The sequence below is a fragment of the Psittacula echo genome, assembly GCF_963264785.1.
Source record: "Psittacula echo genome assembly, chromosome: 2".
Taxonomy (NCBI): Eukaryota; Metazoa; Chordata; class Aves; order Psittaciformes; family Psittacidae; genus Psittacula; species Psittacula echo.
The window spans coordinates 45,816,516-45,835,813 of record NC_137737.1 but is presented as its reverse complement, the minus strand read 5'-3'; the positions used below and the strand labels follow the sequence as shown (position 1 = coordinate 45,835,813).

Below are 19,298 nucleotides of genomic sequence, written 5' to 3'. Positions count from 1 at the left end.
AATAAACCCAAAGCAGCCAGAAGATGTTAAAGATTGAGATTCTGAGGTCTTTGCATTTACCCTTCCTGGTTTCCAAGCAACCCTTCTTGGAGGACTCTGTCATAGGAAAAGAAAAATACAGTTTTGTTCATTTCACAAGTTAGATTCTTTTTTGTGTGTTATTAACAGGTTTGGCAAACATCGCAAAGATGACAAGAGTGAAAAAACTGGTAAAATAAAAGTGCAGGAAGCTCTTACTTCAGAAGAGGAGAGAATACGAATGAAGCAAGAACAGGAGAGGTAGACTTCAGTATTTGCTTAAACCTTGATAGAGAGAGTTTGTTTTTTTAAATTAAATAACTGAAGTTCAATTTTCATTGATGAAAATTCCCAAATGTTGATATGTTTATATACTTTAACAAGACAAAGCTAGATTTATTTTGAACATTAGTATAAACAGCTTCTTTGGCTGAATTAAGCATCTTTTACAGATCCAGACTTCCTTTCCTTATTGAGGAGACTGAAGTAATGAAATGTTTTCTCTATATATTCTATAACTGATTTTATTGAGATTTTCAGAATACAAATATTTATATAGAATGAAGTATGTTTTGTATTTTTCTTGAAAGTCTTGCATATCTAGTTTTTTTTCATTTATATATTTAGAAAAAAACCCTAAAAATTACACTTACCAGTATATTTGTCACTGGAGTTCAGTCTATTTATGTGTCATGCAGTCTGTTATGGAATGATATGTATATTAAACTGCTAATTGTAAAAATGAGTGGTGAGTACCTCTATTTTTACTTGTCAGCTTCTCTTAACATTAAAACCCTATATAATATATGTCACATGATTTTCTCAATATTTCCAATCTACTTTTCATTCTATCTCTTGCAGCCCTAGATATCTGGGACCTAGACTCTCTTATCAATATCTCTTATATCAATTTGATCAAAATTTTGGAAAGCTTAGGTCAGAAATTAACTGATGCTCGGGAATGTGTGTGGAGAGAAGATCACTTTTAGTAGACATCTCTTCAGTAAGGGGACAAACTGAAGGGTTTCAAAGTTTGAATGTTGAGTGGTAAATAGATTCAGACACATTTAGCAGTGAAAGTGAAATATGAATTCAAATGATTTATCTAAAAATTATGCTATGGCTCAGCCATAAATTGAGGATTGATGCAGGAACTATGGAGGGCAATTTTGTTGTCCTTGTACAGAGGGTGTGACTAGTTAGTCATAATGATCTCTTTAGCCATCATCTCTGCACCTTGATCTTCTGCGGTCAAGAACAGAAGTTTATAAGTGATGGCTTCATCACTCAAACAGCTCACTGGAAAAGCAGAGCCACAGTAACTCTTGTGTAGTGTCCTCAGTTAAACCTAGAATGGTTTCCTTTCAGTTCTTTTAAGGTTGAGTGAATTATGTTACAGTTAAGGAGGGTTATTATTAGTTAATGAAGATTATTAGTTACTAGTTTATTTGTTAGTGTTTATTAGTTAATGAAGATCAACAGTAACTTGTTAAACTGCAGAAACTATCATTTGTGACCATCTGTTTGGATTACATTATGGGAAAAATTAACTGTTTAGCTAGCATAAATTGCTGTAAAAATTTATTCATGTCTGTCTTTAATCCATTCTGACAGTAGAGAGTGGCTGGATCACAGTGCTTGGTTGTTTTTTACTTATCTGATTGTTTTTTACTTATCTGATTGTTTTTTATTTTCTCTTTTCTAATAAAAGTGAAGCAGGGTATTTAAATTTGTTCCTGTTTTTAAAAGTAATATTCTTAGAGGTTAAATGATAAAGGGGAATACTGGAACTGAAGGAAATAAGTGACTTAGTATATGAGGGTGTTTGTGCAGTCAACTTCCTTTACACGCGGGCAGACCAGCCACTTTGTGGATGAACTCATGCCAGGGGTGCAGAGCCATTGAAAGATGCCTCTGTCACTCCAGCTGGCTCAGGGCAGGGAAGGGTCAGCTACATGTGCACAATGCCAGTCACTGGCTTAAGATGCTCTGCTGAACCAAGCTTGCCCAGCACTGAGGGTTTCTTAGTAACCTTATGTCCCCAGAAAATCAGCCACATACATTTATTCAAAGAAGAAAGACTTCAGATTTGAGTTAGTAATGTTTTCTCTTTCTCCATTCTCTCTTTGTCTCTCTGTGTCTCTCTGTCTCTCTCAGTAAGAATGGTGAGAGTATAGACTGTCCATGTGATGATGTAAGAGAGGTTGCAATAGTCACGCTGGGTACCCAGGTAGAACCATGACATTATTTGTACAGCCCCCAATGCATGGAGAAAATTCCTAATCCCTGTCCATCAAGTTCTGCTAACCAATTTGAATCTTTCCTGGAATCTTACCCTCATGTGTCATAAAAAACAATTTTATGTGTCCAGTGAAACTGCAGAAAATGCATGTGCCAGAACTTCATAACACCTTGATGTTACCGTCACATGGGTCCTCCTCCTCCTCTTTCCCTAACTGTGTATTTGCTTTCCTTTGTGTTATGTCTATAAAAGAATGCAAGTTCTTTGGGGTAGTGGCATGTACAACTAATAAAAGACAATAAAATAGCAACCAAATGTGTGAGGTGCTTACTTACGTTTCTGAAAAAAAACAGTCAGATGTTGATTTGGTCCATAGAGACTAAATATTTTTGTAGTTAGATTGCAAAGAGTTTCCTTTTGGTACTGTAAAAGAATGATGTTAGAAACATGCTACTAATGATGAGTACTCTTGCAAATTAACTGAACAATCCCTCAAAATGCTTACTAGGACATGAGTAAAATATTACTGTCAGTGTTGATTCATAACGGCTGCTATTTTAACTTTGTTTTCTGTGGGTTTTTCTTCCTCAATCTTTTTAGAAGTAGAATTCACTTGCTCTATTTTACTTGGTATTTGATGCTATATACCTCTATAATGATGCAATACTTTGGGGAAATAGGTTGGATTTAATGAATTTACTGTGTATGAGAGGCTAGGAGAAAAAAATCCTTAGGGGTTCAGAGAACAACCGAACAGTCCATTAAAAAATCAATCATGCCCACAATTTTATGGAATTATTATGCTTTGACTTGATAATTTTAATAGTATTGTGCTTACAATAGTATTTTATTTAAAATCTTAAAAGTAGTTTTCATATTGATTACGAAACAAATAAGAAAATTAATGTTCTTCAATTTACCATGATTAAAATGAATAAAATTGCCTTTTAGAAATATATTATTAATAATAATTTCTTATTAAGGAGCATATCTCTTAAGCTGTGTATGGTACATATTTACTAACAAAAAGTAATTTTGAACAGAAAATTAAAATACCTAGTTGAAAATACAGACAGTTATCAATGAAATAAATAGAAAACTGGAATAATCAGGAGAGTCATCTGAGGAGACCACCCACCAATCTTACCAAAATTTCTGCGAAATGCTTGCTATTTGTAAATTCTCCAAATGATGGATTAACAGTTCATCTAAGGCCATAGGACGTTGTCCACATGTCACTATTCTTCAACACTGGTTTACTCCAGAAAAAAATGTCTGCTTGCATTATGCTTGGGTATCTGCCAAGCACTGATCTGAAAACCCAGATGGGGTCTGATGTGCTGATAGAAAGCGTGCTTCTCCCCAGCAATGGCACCAATCAAAACCTTAAGGCAAAACTAAGCAATAATTTGTCTGAACTTGGCCTTGTGTCTCCTAAGAAAGCGATTGTACTGCAGTCTCAAGAAAGTCAAGTACGACCTGAATTCAGTTAGCTCTAGCCTATTGCCAGGTCACAGCTGGTTTATATATGTGCTAACTTGGAGCCTCTCTTTGCCATGCTGTCTTCAGCCTTGAACTGACTTCCTCAAGCAAACCCAAACAACTTTACTCTTTCTACCTGGGTAGTAGATTACAGAGGAATTAAATAAACATACTTCTTTGTGTAGTTTTCAAGAAATTCAGCTGTTTCCAGTGTGGTTCACTGCTAGATAATGCTTAAAAGATGAAAACTGCAATTCTAATGAAATCTCATGATTCAGAGGATGCGATCCCAACTATAAGTGAATAGTGCTTATGCTTTAATCTGCCTGTAGAGGCACTTCCTCCTCACCAAAGTTCTACAGGATATTTTCTCTGTTTGGTTAATACGCTTGTTTGAGGGCTTAACTAATGTTCAATCTCTGGGTTAACATAAAAGTGCTTTAATCTTATTTATTGTAATCTAATCAACTTTCACTGAAATTGGTGCAAAATCAGGTGCTTAAACACCTGTGTTGTGAGGATCAGTCTTGAGGAGATAAGGAGAAAACTTTGGAAATGGAATAAAAGTGTTGGAAGCACTGTGACAGATGATGATGGAGTGGTCAGATGGAGGCTCTTGGAGGCAGGGGCTTCCTCTGCTCTGAAAAAGCAGCAGTATAATTCCAGTGTCTCCTATACTTGTTGGAGGACAATTAATGCATAGCAAAGCAATACCATGCTTCCCATGTATATATATGTAGTTATCATAGGAAGAGAAAGCTACAGCTTGGCTAGTGTCCCCACTTTCTGTTTTGGAAAACAAAACCTTTTTTTCTTTTAGGCTACAAAGGGAATTCAGTTTACATCATTCCACTGTTACTGGTATAAGCGTCTGTGCAGATGTCACCAGTGCTGGCGTTGGGGTGTCATAGGGCTGCTAGAGGAGCTCCCTGGGCAGGGTTGCAGAGTTCCCTGCCATGGAGTGCCAGGCTGGACACCTTGGCAGGACTCTTCAGGGCAGAGTGCATCTTAATGCCCTGCCATCAGCAATGGGAAATCTCTGTTCCTAATGGGGACTGGGGAGTTGCTGTTAGTGATTGGAGGGAGGAGGCAATGCTGCTGCAGCTCTGCAGAGTGAGAGAGGTGACAGAGGATCTGGGTCTTGCAGAGGTGCCATCTGGGAGAGGTGGATGAGGCATTTGTCTTGATATTGGCAGATTTGCTCTTACTTTTGGAGATCAATTGATAGGCTGACAGAATTTTTTGTGTGAATGTAAACAAGGCTACGATTTCAGTGGGTGTTTTTCAGGTAATGATTTTTTTCCAAATTTAGAGTGAAACATTCTGTCTGTTCATTAGTAGCTAAAATAACACTGATATTTTTTTTTTTTCCCATGAAGGATTCAGTCATTCCATAAAATGCTTCCTGTATTCTGTGTTTCCTAAGGGTATAAGGGTCTTCATCTCCAACATACAATAAACTTCTCTTCATCTTTGTCTAGTACCCTTAAAGCCACAAGCTCTTTGTTGTAAAAGTATACTAATGAATAGAAATGTTACAACAAGAACAGAAGTCTTGTGTTTTCCCTTCATCATGCATCATCCATTTTAATTAGACGAAAGGGTGGTGAGTACTGTGACAAGAGTCTGGAATTAAAATCATTAATTGATGTCAAGCTGACGAGAGACTGCTAACATGAATTTACTGACAGCAGGAAAGAAATTAACCTTATTACTTTATTTAGTACATTGGGTCTATTTATTATATTTTGTTATGCAAGTTCTGCATATTCCATTTATGATGATAAAGAAAGACAAATAATTAATAAAGCTACATAAAGTTTTATTGCCTCCTATCAATGAAGTTTACATGAAAACCACATCAGTAACTTACAGAAAACAAACCTACCACATCCTTCTAATCAATGTAACTCATCACAACTGTTACAGCAGTATTTTTGGTATTTTGAATGAGTATAATGTTATGCTTTCTAGCCAAGTAGAATTGCAAAAGCGATCTGATTTAAAGCCATGCCTTAGTTTCTTAATGTCAGTGTTGCAAGAAAATGAAACAGATTTTCTCCAGCAATGACATTGATTGGAATAACTGTCTGTTTTGACCATCAGTTGGAAGGTCAGCCTAAGAAAGATGAGTTTTAATGTTAAGCATCTTTATTCTTTAGATGAAAGAGTACAGCAGAGTCTTACAGAATGACAGCAGCATCCTATAGATAATTTGTGACCCAAAGGTCATAATAAAAGAATAGAGGGGAGGTCATCCTGTAGTAAAGGCCATCTGGAACTGTTAAAAGCATCAGATGGAGTAGGGGGCTGAACAGCAGGACACTCTTGGTGTCTTTCCAGATTTCCCAGTGAGACCATAATATTTTTGTTGGAAAACCCCAACTTTTTTCCCCTTAAGCAAAATATTTTCATCAAGCAGTTTCATCCTACTTTTAGGTAAAATGACAACATACCATGATAAGGAGAGGAATTTTGTTTCTTACATAGCGTGCTATCTGTACCTTTAAAATAAGCACAAAGTTTCAGGTTTAGTTTTGCTGCTGCTGTATTTTGATGCCACTTAACAGCTTTTACAAGAACTATTACCTTTAAACTCATTATTACTGCAAACATTCAGAATACAAATATTTTCTAAAGTGACTTGTGTAAAACTTTTTCTGATAAAACTTCCACCCCCTTCCCAGCCCATAAGAGAGGAAAGAAAAAAATTCCTGCGTGAAACAGAAAATCAGAGCAATGTGTTTGTCATTCTCACTTATTTTGAGATGGGGTCTGCTTGTCAAGGGATATTCGAGTTTCACTGAGATTTGTAGCATTGTTTTTGGCAGTGGTTTTTCACATTATGGATGCGGGTGCAGGATGTGAAAACAAATCAATGGCAGTAATTTTTGTAAGAGAGCACAGAAATGAGGCATGACAGTACTGAGCGTTGGAAAAACGTTTCAGACCAGTTCTACTTCATAAAAATACTGGCTTTGGGGGACATGTAAATTGAAGCTTTTGTGGAGTAATAGTTGCTGAAATAGTTTTTTTAAAAGGTTCCTCACATTCTCTTATCTACATCTTGTCGATATAGGGATTTTAAAACAAAGTGTAGTTTCTCTATTACTCCTTCTTTTTTCAAAACATTGAAGTTTTGTACATGGCAAGGTCCAGCCAACTCCCTTGCAGTATATTTAAAATTATAATTTACGTGGTCTTTATAATATTCTGAGTTACAGATTTGGTTAAGGTGTCTTGCAGATCATGTGAGTTCAGTGCTGTCTTAGAAATTTCAGTTCTAAATAAGAGCACTGTTATGTCGTAGTTCACTTTAGAATGCCAAGAACTTAATAAGGCAGCAGTATGTCCCCTGATGTCACTAAACTATGCTGTTAGTTGTAGAGTTGCTGTAGCAAATACTTACTTGAGAATTAAAAAATGTATACCATAATTATTAACAAACTGAACTTACTGTTGCTGAGTTTGTCACCAAAATCTGGGAAATAAACTCTCTAACCGGAACAATAGGTTAGAAGTTGAGCAGACCTGAAAACCCATTGATTTTCCAGACTGCCCTACAAGAGTCTAACAGTAAGGCAAAGCACGAAAACCACCTTTTTTTCCTTTCTTATATGCAGCAGCAGATATTTGGCTAATCAGAATGACAATTAATGATATATTCACATCAGGAAGATAGCTTCCCCCTCCAGACCACAGCTGGAACCTTTATTTTGCAACTAGTTACTATAACAAACCTTTTAATGAGTTATAGGAAACCTGGCTTTGTCTCTGGCCATGCTGTATATCTATGCTCTCACTCAGTACTGTGACGCAGCAAGGTTTTAGAAATGAAACCTGAGAGGTGTTGTGGGTGCTATTTTTTTGAGTCTTGAGCAAAGATACTGATTTATAAGCTATATTCTCTATTGGTAGAAAGTTTTTTCTTTTCCTTTTCTTTCAACTTCAGTGTTCGTGATCCACACAATCCATTGCTTTGTTGTGAGGTTTTTCCACTGTATATTTTTGTCATTTCAGACTGTTTCATTTTGCAACTTCAGGATTAGGCTACTTTATACATAGTAGTCTAGAAACACAGAATAATGGACCTGAAATAGAGCTAGCAGCAGAATTTTTTACCTGACTTCAGAATTTTGTTACTCCAGCTAAAGTTGCATAGATGCTGGATATGCTCAGCTCAACTAACTGATGACAGTATTGTGGCTGGACCTCCAGTTACTTCTGCAGTATCTGGGAATGACTGGTTTGACGTATGGTATGATATATGGTAATATTTGATATATGGTATTGGTATATATTTTGTATATAGCCTCTGTCTTTTATTTCTTGCACATACAGGAACAGCTGCTTCTTGCACATCTAACTGCAGAATTCATATGTTACCCACCAGTGCTGCTTTCTGGTACTGTTTTCCAGTTGGAAGAAAAAAAAAAAACCTAGGTGAAAAAATGGTCTAAGAAAGACCTTATGAGAGCAGAAACCAGTGCTCTGAAAGTGAAGTGGGATGGAAGCAGGAGCTCTCCCAAGTCATATATCAGCAGTAGCTGAATCTCATTATATTCTTCCTCTCTACTTCAGTAGGAGATTAGAGCTAAATTAATCTAACGATCAGGGATCTGTTGTCATAGGTGTAAATATCAGCTCTTCTGGACAGTTTTGTAATGCAAAAGAAAAACTAGATTCCGTTTTGCTTACAGACAGCAATGATGTTCTTTGATGCAACATGGTTCCCAGCAGGATAACAGACCCATCTGAGTGATCCTCCACTGCTGGGGTGACTGACCCTTGGATCAGACATGAAAATAAGGAAAGAAAATTTAAGTCATGATAGTGTTTGTTTTGAAAGCAGAAGGTCCTATACCTCCTAAATACTTCATACATTTACCTTTGGTTGAAACATATCCTTAAGAAAAAGCGGAGCACATACCCTCAGCCCTGAAATGATGCAGACGGTTAACTGCAAAGTAGCCTAAAAGCTCGATTGTAATGTGAGGTGGTAATTTACAGGTTTTTAAACCAAATAAGCAAGTATTTTCACTTGTTTACTCCAATATCCAAGAAAGCAGATACTCCGCTGGGAGGCATATATATTCACTTTGGAAAAACAAAGGAAGTATCAAGAAAGTCAGGGAATAAGGAAAGGTAGAGGTGAAATACATGAGAGATTCCACCAGGTTTGAAGAAATTATTCTAATGCCTTCTTTAGTTTCATCAGTATAACTTGATTTCAAATTGGTGTTTGCACTTCACCTGCTTCTATGCATATTATTTACTTCCTCTTCTGTATTTTTTAATTTCTTTACATCTTCATTTGTATTTTGCTGCCTTCTTTAATAGAACTTCTCATAAAATGAACATGTTATTCTCTTCTTAATGTATTAGAGCACTTACAGCAATCACCTTCTCACCTTTACCTCTCCCTCTCCCCCTTTTTTTTTTAACTACAGCCTTCCTGGGTTGTAGTTCATTAAAAGTTTTTGAAACTCTCATGCATCTCTTCTGCATGTGGGATTTGAGGGGAAGGGAACTTCAGGGAGACAGTAAGTACTATCACATAGTCTAATTGGCAGATAGGCTGTGATTGTTGAAGGAGAAAGGAAATTAAGACTGATTGTGTAGATGCATTTCTTTAATTTCAAGGTGATGAGCAGCTTTTTTTTTTTTCTTTTTATATGTGTAGTGCCTGTTACGCTTCTCTGTTGTTGTAGAACCAAGATATAAGAAATATATGTGTGTAAAATTTCTATGTAGGTGCAGAATTATAGATCTAGAAGAAAGACCACATCACTTTTCCAAGGTAGGATCTCCTGGGTATGTCATTCCTGAAAGATGTTTGTTTCATCTTCCTTTTTTTCCAGTTCACAATGATATGCACACTACAACTTCCCTTAGCAAATTTTTCTGCTACATTTCATTAGAAAGTTCCCCTGCCCACAGTGTCTAGTCTCAGTTATTCTTGGTTCAGTTTAAATACTTAGTACTTACATTAGAGATCGAAAACATTATTCTTTTCCTCCTTATGTATCAGGAGACTGCTGTTATGTCCCCACTCTGTCTTTTTCTTTTCCCCAACAGCTTGACATTGCTGACTCGTAGGTATCTGTTATCCAGTAGAACATCTAGATCCATTCCTGAAAAAGCAACTTACAGATTTTCCCCCTACTTGTAACTTTGTACTTAGTTATTCCAACTATGTAAATTACTATCCAGTTGCTGTTATTGAAGTTAATTTTGTTTTTGAAGTCTACTCTATTTTTCAAGAACATTTGAAATGTTAATCCTTTCCTCCAGTTTTCTGCAGGTTCAGTAACAAAACCCTGGGTAAATTCAGAGAGAATTGTAGAAAATGTCTTCATCCGTCCATCTATCATGACTATGAATTACTGAAAGCTACTCTCTAGACACTCAGTAGGAAGTGCCTGTTTCAACCTGTTGCATCCGTCCTGTAGCTGTTTTTCTTAGTCTGGGATGTACTGTTTCTGCTATGTTCACGTGGCCATTTACTGTGTTGTAGAAGGAAATCTGACTGACTTCACCATATGTTTTTGATAAATCTATGTGGCTACTGCTTGTCCCATTATCTTCTCTGTGCTTACTAGTAGTTTGTTTCAAAGGGGATTGAAATTAAACTGATGAGTGTAATTTTCCTTCTCCTCTGAGGGATGTTTGACTTTTTCTATCTTTCCAGTATTTCAGCTGCCCTTAACAAGTTCTCCTGGTTACAGAAAAAGATCTGAAACAACCTCAGACAATTGTGTGTGTTGGATGAAATTCAACTAGCTTAGCTGGCTTAACTAGTTTCTTGCTACTTCTTTTGCTGTTAGATTGGAGATCTTTGTGTTATTGGTGGCAGTTATCAATTGTGCTGACCACCTGCTTGCAATCAACAAAGACAGATGCAAAGAAAAAAGACCATTAAGCCTTAGGTCTCTTCAGCATCATCTGTCAATATCATTCCCTCACTACTGAGCAGGGGAGCAACCTTTTCTTTGCTCTTCCTTTTACTGCTAATGCAATTACGCAATGATTTATTGTTGTCTTTAAAGCTCCCTGCTACTTTTCTTTCAGATTGTGCCTTTCTTATTTTGTCCCCGTATGCTTGTGCTTATCCATAGCAAACTGACCACGTTTTGTATGTGTTTCTTCATGTGTCAGATCAGAAGACAGTCGTATTTCAGCCAGCTGGCCGTACGTGTATGTACACAGGAGACAAGGCAGAAATATTAATATTTTTCTTTTAATGATTGGGAAAAGGCCGGTCTCCAGCCTTTCAATTTTATATATATATAGATATATTTACATAGCAGTATTATCTTTTATTTTTTTTTTTTATAATATGCCAAAGTTTTGCATGAAATGAGGAAGGAAATGAGGAAGAGGAGTCGTCCTTCTTTTTTGTAAGCTACCGCTGTTGCTGCCCATGATTATCCATTGCCCACAGTGATTCTTTAGAATGATTTTCCCAGGAAGGCAGATGGCTTTTCTGAGAGGTAGTTATAACTGTGATAACGGACTAGGTCTAATCATGATAAGAAAAGCTGAGTGTCATATGCTGGTTCAGAGGGAAATCACAATAATGCCTATAATCAAGGTACCCTCATTAGAAGAGTAGTTGTCAGAAAAATTCTGCTTGGATCCAGACAAAGGTCAAAATAAAATGCAGAGGGGACAAACTCTAATATTGACTTGATTGCCAAAAATTAGAAAAACGGCCATTAAAGCCCTGAAGGCAGTCAAGGAGAGGGGGAGGAGGAACAGCAAGACCTGGCTTAGTTGATGGCGCACTGTGCCTGCAAAGTATTTTTCACTAGCAAAGGAGGAGGGGACAAATTTGTCAAGGTTTGGCTACTGGCCAGCACACCTTCTGACCTCTTTCATAAGAAACAATATCTGGCAAAAATTGGACTGAATGTGTTCACCCCGTCGGCTAACTTAAACAAGCTGGCTGGCTTTATAAACGTGTCATTGTTTTTGTCTGTTTTCAATCCATCATCCCAATGCATGCCAGTCTGATGGCAGAAGAACTGAGAACTGGCAGTGGTGAATGGCTTGTCATTTAGCTTCTGTCCTTACACAATGCTGTTTCTATCTTTAATAAACATTGTCAGCCATCTCACATATGTGGAACTACAAGCGTTCAATACTGATTTTGTAAATGAGTGAGCCTCAGTGGAAAAGATGAGGTTGTGGATTATCATTTGGGCAATAGCTGAATCCTGGCAGCAGCAGCAGGATTAATTGAATTGACCAAGCAATTGTACACCAGAAGCAGCAGCCAACTTTGATTCAGCTCTTAGGGGAGGACATTGCTGCCGTTGCAATGGCAAATATAATCTACAAGCCATGAATATCCTTTCCATGTTGTGTTCATCAATTAAGATAAGTAGGTGACTTTTTTCAAGAATCTAAATCACTAATATGAAAAAATCCCACAAAGGACACAGAAGCTCCCAAGGGATTGGGAATATGTTTACAATTTCACTCCTAACACTACATGAAATTAGGGTTGTTTCTCTTCTTTACCAACTTTGCTTATTCACTTTTACTCGCAGCAGCTCTGCCAGCACCAAAGATTTAAATTTTCTGCTGCTGGAAAAAGTTGAAGTTTAGCTCAGACAGAACTGCTGTGTAAACATTTAGCTGAGGGTGGGGTTGAGCTCTCAGAAACCATATAAGAACTACACGGCTTATTGTCCTTTTTGGTCAAGGGAGGGGGACTCAACACAGTTGGTAGAGCCTGAAGAAAGGTTTAGTTTCACCTTAAAATGGCCATGTTACAAATGTTCAATTGAACTGCTCTCTAGACCCTGTGGGCGGCTGCCTGATGTGACTGAATCTTGACCAGTTCTTCTGGGAGTCCAAAACATATGTTGACACCTACATTTATATGTCTAAAATGGTAGTTGCCTTCATCAGAAAGCTGAATCTCACAGCATTTTGAAGAAGGGAATGAGGTGGCTGCTCTTTGCTGGAGCAGCAGCACGTAAGGTTTTCCATTACTTTTGTGACCGTTTCATGTGCATAGGAATTGCTATAGGATGAGTATGTCTATCATTACTGGATTAGCTTGCAATAAAAAGCTCTTCTAACAATTACAGGAAGTTCTGCAGCTAACAATATTGTCATTTGAAGCAGTTATCGTTAGCTTTTGAATTGAATGGCACACAAATACATGAGGATAGTTTATACTGAACATTATAATTTGAGTTTCAAAAGCATGACAGTACATTGTTGACATTTTCAGTATTAACACTTCAGCAAAAAGAGTTTAGAAACTTCTTGGGATAGCTTTTGTATTTTCAGAAGTTCAGTTTCATTTAAACAGTGCAAAATTGTTTAGCTGTTTTTGCAAAATTCTGTGAAGATTAAAAGAGCTATGTGAATGCTAAGCGTTAGTATTATTATTGTTATTGTTAAACCTGTACAAAATCTGTAGGAAAGCCATAAATCCTCAAAATTAGCTAATCTGAAATTTCAGACGTATGCATTTTTATTGTGCCATGTCATGAAGAAATACAATTCCGTCAAGACTTCTTAATACACATATCCCCATTGTGAAACCAAAGCACTGTGGTCAAATACTTCTACAGATTTCAATAGTGGAATCATTGCTGATTGTGGCTGAAGTACAGAGCAAATTCCATGTTCTTGTCTGTGCTGTTTATGTAATCATGTTAATCTTTCCCACAATAGTCTGCACTGGCATTTCCCATATGTATACTTAATGCAGTATATGCTAACAAATAGTTTGAGCCATATCATGCATATACACACACGCACAAAGAGGAGGGTCAACACAAAAAATAACATCACAGTAAGTTTAGGTTCTCATATGAAAATATATTCAGAGTTAAAAACTAATATAATTGCAAAAGGGATAATGCAATATTCAGCTGATTGATAGCTATTATTATTTTCAAGAATATGTCTATGTATTTTTCCCTGGTCATTTGGTTCCTTTAGTTTTGGAGACTTAATGTTTAAATGTAATGTGTCCTGGAGACAGCAAAAACAAAGCTGTATTTTAAACAATATTGATAAATATTTTAAGTAGTCAGAACTTTTGGATTGTGAAAGTGATAGGACTTGCACAGTGGTTTAAACTTAAAGCACAGAAAAATAATTAAAAGAAAAAAATCAGAACATTTTGAGTGTCAGTATAGTCAGATATAAGTTTTGCTTTAAGGTTATTCTTTGTTAAATGTTACTGCAAATGGTTACTGGGTACTTTGGTTATAATTAACATGAAGATTTATAATGTGGTTAGATTCTATTTTTTTACTACTACATATGTGTATTAACACACTGTATTAGCAATTGTGGAAAATATTCCAAGAATTTTCCTGGTGGATCTGAACGTAATTACTTGCATAACACTTCAACAATCAGTTCTTTCCCACTTGAACAGTAATAGGTAGCCCTCTTTGAACCATGCACAGAAAAATCCTACTGTTCTTGCTGCAAATGTTGCTGCATCCAAACATATTAAATAGCTGAAAGTAGATGTGTGAGAAAAATTGGTAAGCATGAAATGGGGGACACTCCTGTCTACACCTGTGGAAAGTGATGTGATGGTCAGAAGTTAGATAAGTTCACTGGCATCTCTCATAGGTGTCAATGTAACACTGAGACCAATATCACCAATTACCACCAGGTAATTCAGTTTTATAAGGACTTCAGATGATAATGTTTTCTTCTGATTGAATTACTCTGTGCCACATTGTTGCTATACCATCAGATTTCATACTTTGAAATTTTGGTTATCTAAAATACATGGAATTTTTTTTTTCCTTAATTAGTGTCCGTCAGTGTTCCAGTATGTGATGATACATTGTCTATTGAAATTAAAATTTAATCTACCAATGTCTAGGAAATTTCTGATTTCCTTTGCTTCTCCCATTCAGAGGACAAGTATCAATAAAAAAATACAATCCTCCACCTGTAATTAATACAGATGTCTTGGTTTTGGCTGGGCTACTGTACAGCTAGTACAGTACTGTATTTTGAATTTAGTGTGAGAATAATGTTGATAACACACTGATGTGTTTTGTTGATGCTAAGTGATATGTATACTAAGTCAAGGACTTTTCAGCTTCTCATGCCCTGCTGGCAAGAAGGCTGGAGGGGCACAAGAAGCTGTGAAGGGACACAACCAGGACAGCTGACCCCAAGTGACCCAAGAGATATTCCATACAATATGGCATCATGCTTAACATATAAACTCGTGAGAGTTGGCCAGGAAGGGCCAATTGCTGCCTGGGGATGGGCTGAGTATAAGTCAGTGGATAGTGAGCAACTGTACTGTGCATTACTTGTTTTTGTCTTGACTTCTATTTCTCTTTCTCTTTCTCTTTTTGTTATCTCCCTTTTCATTACAATTAGTACTAGTACTAGTATACTTTATTTCAATTATTAAACTGTTCCATGGGTTTTACCTTTTTCTGATTCTGCTTCCCATCCCACTGCAGGTGGGGGGAGTGAGTAATCAGCTATGTGGTACTTAGTTACCAACTGAGGTTAAACCGTGACAACAGAGCTACAAATTGGAAATGAAACCTGCAGAGAGAGGAATCAACAACCACAGGTCATTTTCAGGCCTGTTTTTCCTTCTGCATAGATACCTTCCAAGTAATTAAGGTTGTAACATTTCTGAATTGCAGCTTTGGAATATAGGACAATGTAGAAGTTACATTTTTATTTTAAAAATAGGCATGCAGAAACACAGTTTAATCTTGAAATGGGGTTTGGATTTAAACTTGAGTCCTTCTTCACTGTAAATTAAACAAAAGAAGTTCCAGTTTGATGTGCTGAAATTGCTGAGGAACATGCTGTAAGCTGAACAGTGTTACAGTTTTCATTTCCATTTTTCTCTATTGAAATAAAAAGCAACCAGTAAATAAAATATTTTTTTATTTGCAAAATTGTAAAATTAAAAATTTATGTTTAAGTTAAACTTTCTCAGATTTCTTCTGTTTGCCCTTTTTTTGTGTGTATGTATCTGTTTTTCTTTCCACTGTGACTGAGTCTGACTAAGAGTGGTGCACAAGTCAGTGGTAGCAGACATAAAAAGAGGAATTATGGTCAGGTATAACTTAGAGCATGTAAATGAATCACTGAGCCATCAGTGTAGATGGTACTGACTGTTGAAGGGAATTCAGCCAGGCAGTTGTATTCCAGATCAGTATCCTTGGTCAGTACTTGCAAGATTTGGGAGAGAAAAAGGACTGCCTATCACTTCTCCTATTCCTTTATTTTGTTACGATGATCTTTGTTAGTATAGAAAGAACAATTTGCCTGGGACTCAGTCTGATGAAGACACTTAAATTTAGATGTTCATATGCCAGATCAGGGCTGGATTCACATGCTTGAACACAGATGTCTTTTACCATTTTAGTCATCACAGCCTCTGAGATGTCAGCATGGGCCTGGCAGATGTGACAAGGACCTACAGGGGTCCTTCTTGCCCAGCAGCTGGAGGTGCAGCAGGATTACCTGGGGATGTCAGATGTCCATAGCTGCTTATGTCTGAGCAGCTGAATCAAGACTGAGTGTCCAAGCTCCCAAGGAAGACCTAAACAGCATCAAAAGCATCTATAGTGACTCATCTCATGCTTGAACACACCAACTAACATGGCAGCTGTGTGATTCTTTAATCTGCTGACTTACAGCTCCCTAGACTGTAAAGGGCATCTGCACGTGTAGCTGGCTTGGCCACCCCTGCTGCAGGCACCTAAATTCTGATGGCTTTATCTACAGGCTGAATCCCACTGTTTGTGTATCCTCTTTTCTTTTTGCAAAGATTAATCGTGAATGGGACTAAGTTTAAAATTTCTGAAAATGTCAAAGTTACTTTAAGGCTTTTCTATTTTCAAAAGAAACAAGGCTTAGAGTAGTCTACCCTTGTTCAAAGTTGGTGAGCAAGCTCTTTGGAAATGTCATGTAACAAGAGGTGCACAGAGCTGTAGTCTGAATGGATGGATGCTGTCACACTGTGTATCCATGGCTGTATTAGATGAAAAAAGAGCACATTTTACTAATGGAAGGGAGGAGACATCTGGGTGCTTCATTTTGCAACGATGACAAAGCATTAAATTGGTCTGGGGAGACAATGTTGAGGGGATTGGGGTTTTTTTCAGTTCACTGTGTATGTGTGTGTGATACATCAAATTTTCTAAAATGACAAAGAAACTTTGAAGCCCAGATTAAATTTTAGTAATAGCTTTGCATGCTTTTGAAAACATGACCAGCACTCAATTTGTGTTTGCCAGGTTCCTAAATGTCATCTGGTTTTATTTGTTACTTTCTATTATGCAGCTAAAGAAGTGTACCTAGACACAAAACCCCTGCATCACCTTTCATTTGTAACTTTAACATAGGGCACATGTTGTTACTTTATGAGAAGAAACTGCCTACTTTTGGGAGATGCCAGATTCAGTTTGTTTACATTTTAAACAAAACATGCACATTTTAAATGATTCACACAAGAATCTGCTTCTGCTCTTTGCTGCATGTATGCATACATAAATGTACATGTGTGCCCCCCCATCCTTATGAAGTTTTTCAATTCCAAAAGAAGTATGATTTCTGTGGTATTGGGCCAAGAAAGTACATTACAATTGCTATCTAAATACAGGCATAGGTTTTGATGGAGTACGAGGTTTTGATAGGTTTTGATGGAGTACAAGGCAATATGAATGGTGTTTAGCCATTGTCAGACAGGTCGGGTAGTAGCACAAGCATACTAAGATGCATGAAACAGCAGGTAAACTCTGTTTTCCAACACCTATGGCTAGTCATTATTTAACTTAATAATGAAAAAAAAGTGGAAAATCAGACTTCGTCCTTAAAGACCAGTGTTGCTTCAATCCAGGCTTCCATAGCTAACATAAACCTGGGACTCCATGACAAACTGAAACTGGAAACACTTCAGTGGTTTTTATTAAGATGGGCTACCAAAAGTGTCTGCTAACTGCTGCTTTCAAACTATTGGGGGGGAGGGGGGGAACATTAGTTTCAGCCTGCTTTTAATTTTTCAGAATTCAAGCAAAAACTCGAGAATTTCGAGAGAGACAAGCTCGTGAACGTGACTATGCAGAGATACAGGATTTTAACCGGACATTTGGCTGTGATGTGGACCCAATGTACGCTGGGATTGCTTCCTATGACTCTTCTTCAAACAGCGGCACAATAATGCTGAACACGCGACCACAGAGCCCAAGGGAAGGGGAAACAGTGGAAGCCTTGTATGCCCAAGTAAAGAAACCACGGAATTCAAAGTCTTCACCTGTAGACAGGTAGGCACCAGACATCAGTCAATATGCTCTTTCAAAATCTACCCTTGTAATGCTTTTGTCATGGGAGATGGCTGTACATCAATTGTAAAGTCAGAACGGCTTTTTTATTAATGGCTTTTTAAAAACCTTTATGTAGAAAAGTATTGAACTCACACAAATCAAACTCTAACAGAATGGGACGCGAAAGTTATTTTCTGCAGAGCAACTGCTTTTCTTCTCATTCTTCAGGAATTTTGGAGTTACTGTTTACTACCAGTCAAATTAAATCCAAATTGTAATGTCATCTGGTTTATTTATCAGAGCTCTAACTGATCTGGTTGTGGAATACAACACTGCCAACCTGTTCACAGCAGTTACAAAATCTCTGGAAAGTTCTCGTTATAATAAAAGTGGGTGAAAACTTACCTGGATTCTAGTCCTGCTGTAGTCCTGAACTTCAGTCTAACAGGTTGAGTATTTTGATTAAATACAGACTAAGTGAGTAAACTCCAAGCTTGACTCATGAATTACTTTCTTTTCTCAGGCTTTAGCTTGTAAGTTATACTCTTCATGTGGCTACACTTTCTGAACTATGTCATGCTTGTTTTTCTGCTGAAATTGGGCAAAATTATGGTTTCTGTTGACGGAATTTTGAGTTCATTTGAAAACCTGAAGCTAAAACAGGCATATAAACTAACATAAAGTAGAAATAACCAAAGGCAAAATTCACAGTTTTTTTGTAATTTAACAATGAAAATACATCTGTTTTCTTGGCTTCCATCTATGAACTTGTAGTTCTGCATTTTCTCAGCTTTACAAAAACTAACATTAAAATCCTAGCGCAGGAGGTATCATTAGCTCATACAGGGGTTATTAATTTAACTCATAGTAAAACCATTCATTATTTTGTTTTATACCCCATTCTTTCCATGAGAAAAATACTGGACTTTCAGTTAAACCAGCAGAGCAGTGTCTTTGGTTGCAGTGTTTAAGATCCATATAGCTCTACAGGAGGACTGGCATTCATCTTGTATATTCTGTACTAGGTAGTAATGGAGTCATTTGTATTTGGTCTTAAGAAAAGTTGTGGTCGTGCAGAGTTCAGTTGTCTAAAACTCTTTTTAATTGAGGACCAAGAGTAGTGTATTTAGCCCTCCACTAGATCATTTTTGAAAAGTTTGTTTGCATAATGTGGGTAAAAATATACCTTCTAACATGACAATTAAGGAAATCTCAGTTGCATTGTGGAATGCATAAATTTTCGCTAAAATTCAGTAGCG

The 19,298-nt window shown here is 37.0% G+C and overlaps 1 protein-coding gene across 8 annotated transcripts in view; it reads left to right on the top strand.

The window, feature by feature from the left end:
* Nucleotides 1–19,298, top strand: part of PARD3 (par-3 family cell polarity regulator) — a gene marked incomplete at both ends in the record, with an annotated part of 466,908 nt that overhangs the window by 347,975 nt on the left and 99,635 nt on the right. For 5 of the 8 annotated variants that reach the window (XM_080611294.1, XM_080611292.1, XM_080611290.1 and 2 more), the window contains 2 exons: nt 169–279; nt 17,782–18,039. In XM_080611294.1, coding sequence (XP_080467420.1) covers nt 169–279; nt 17,782–18,039 — 369 coding nt within the window. The remainder of the gene's footprint in view (nt 1–168; nt 280–17,781; nt 18,040–19,298) is intronic. The other 3 variants (XM_080611295.1, XM_080611293.1, XM_080611291.1) reach the window with 1 other exon arrangement.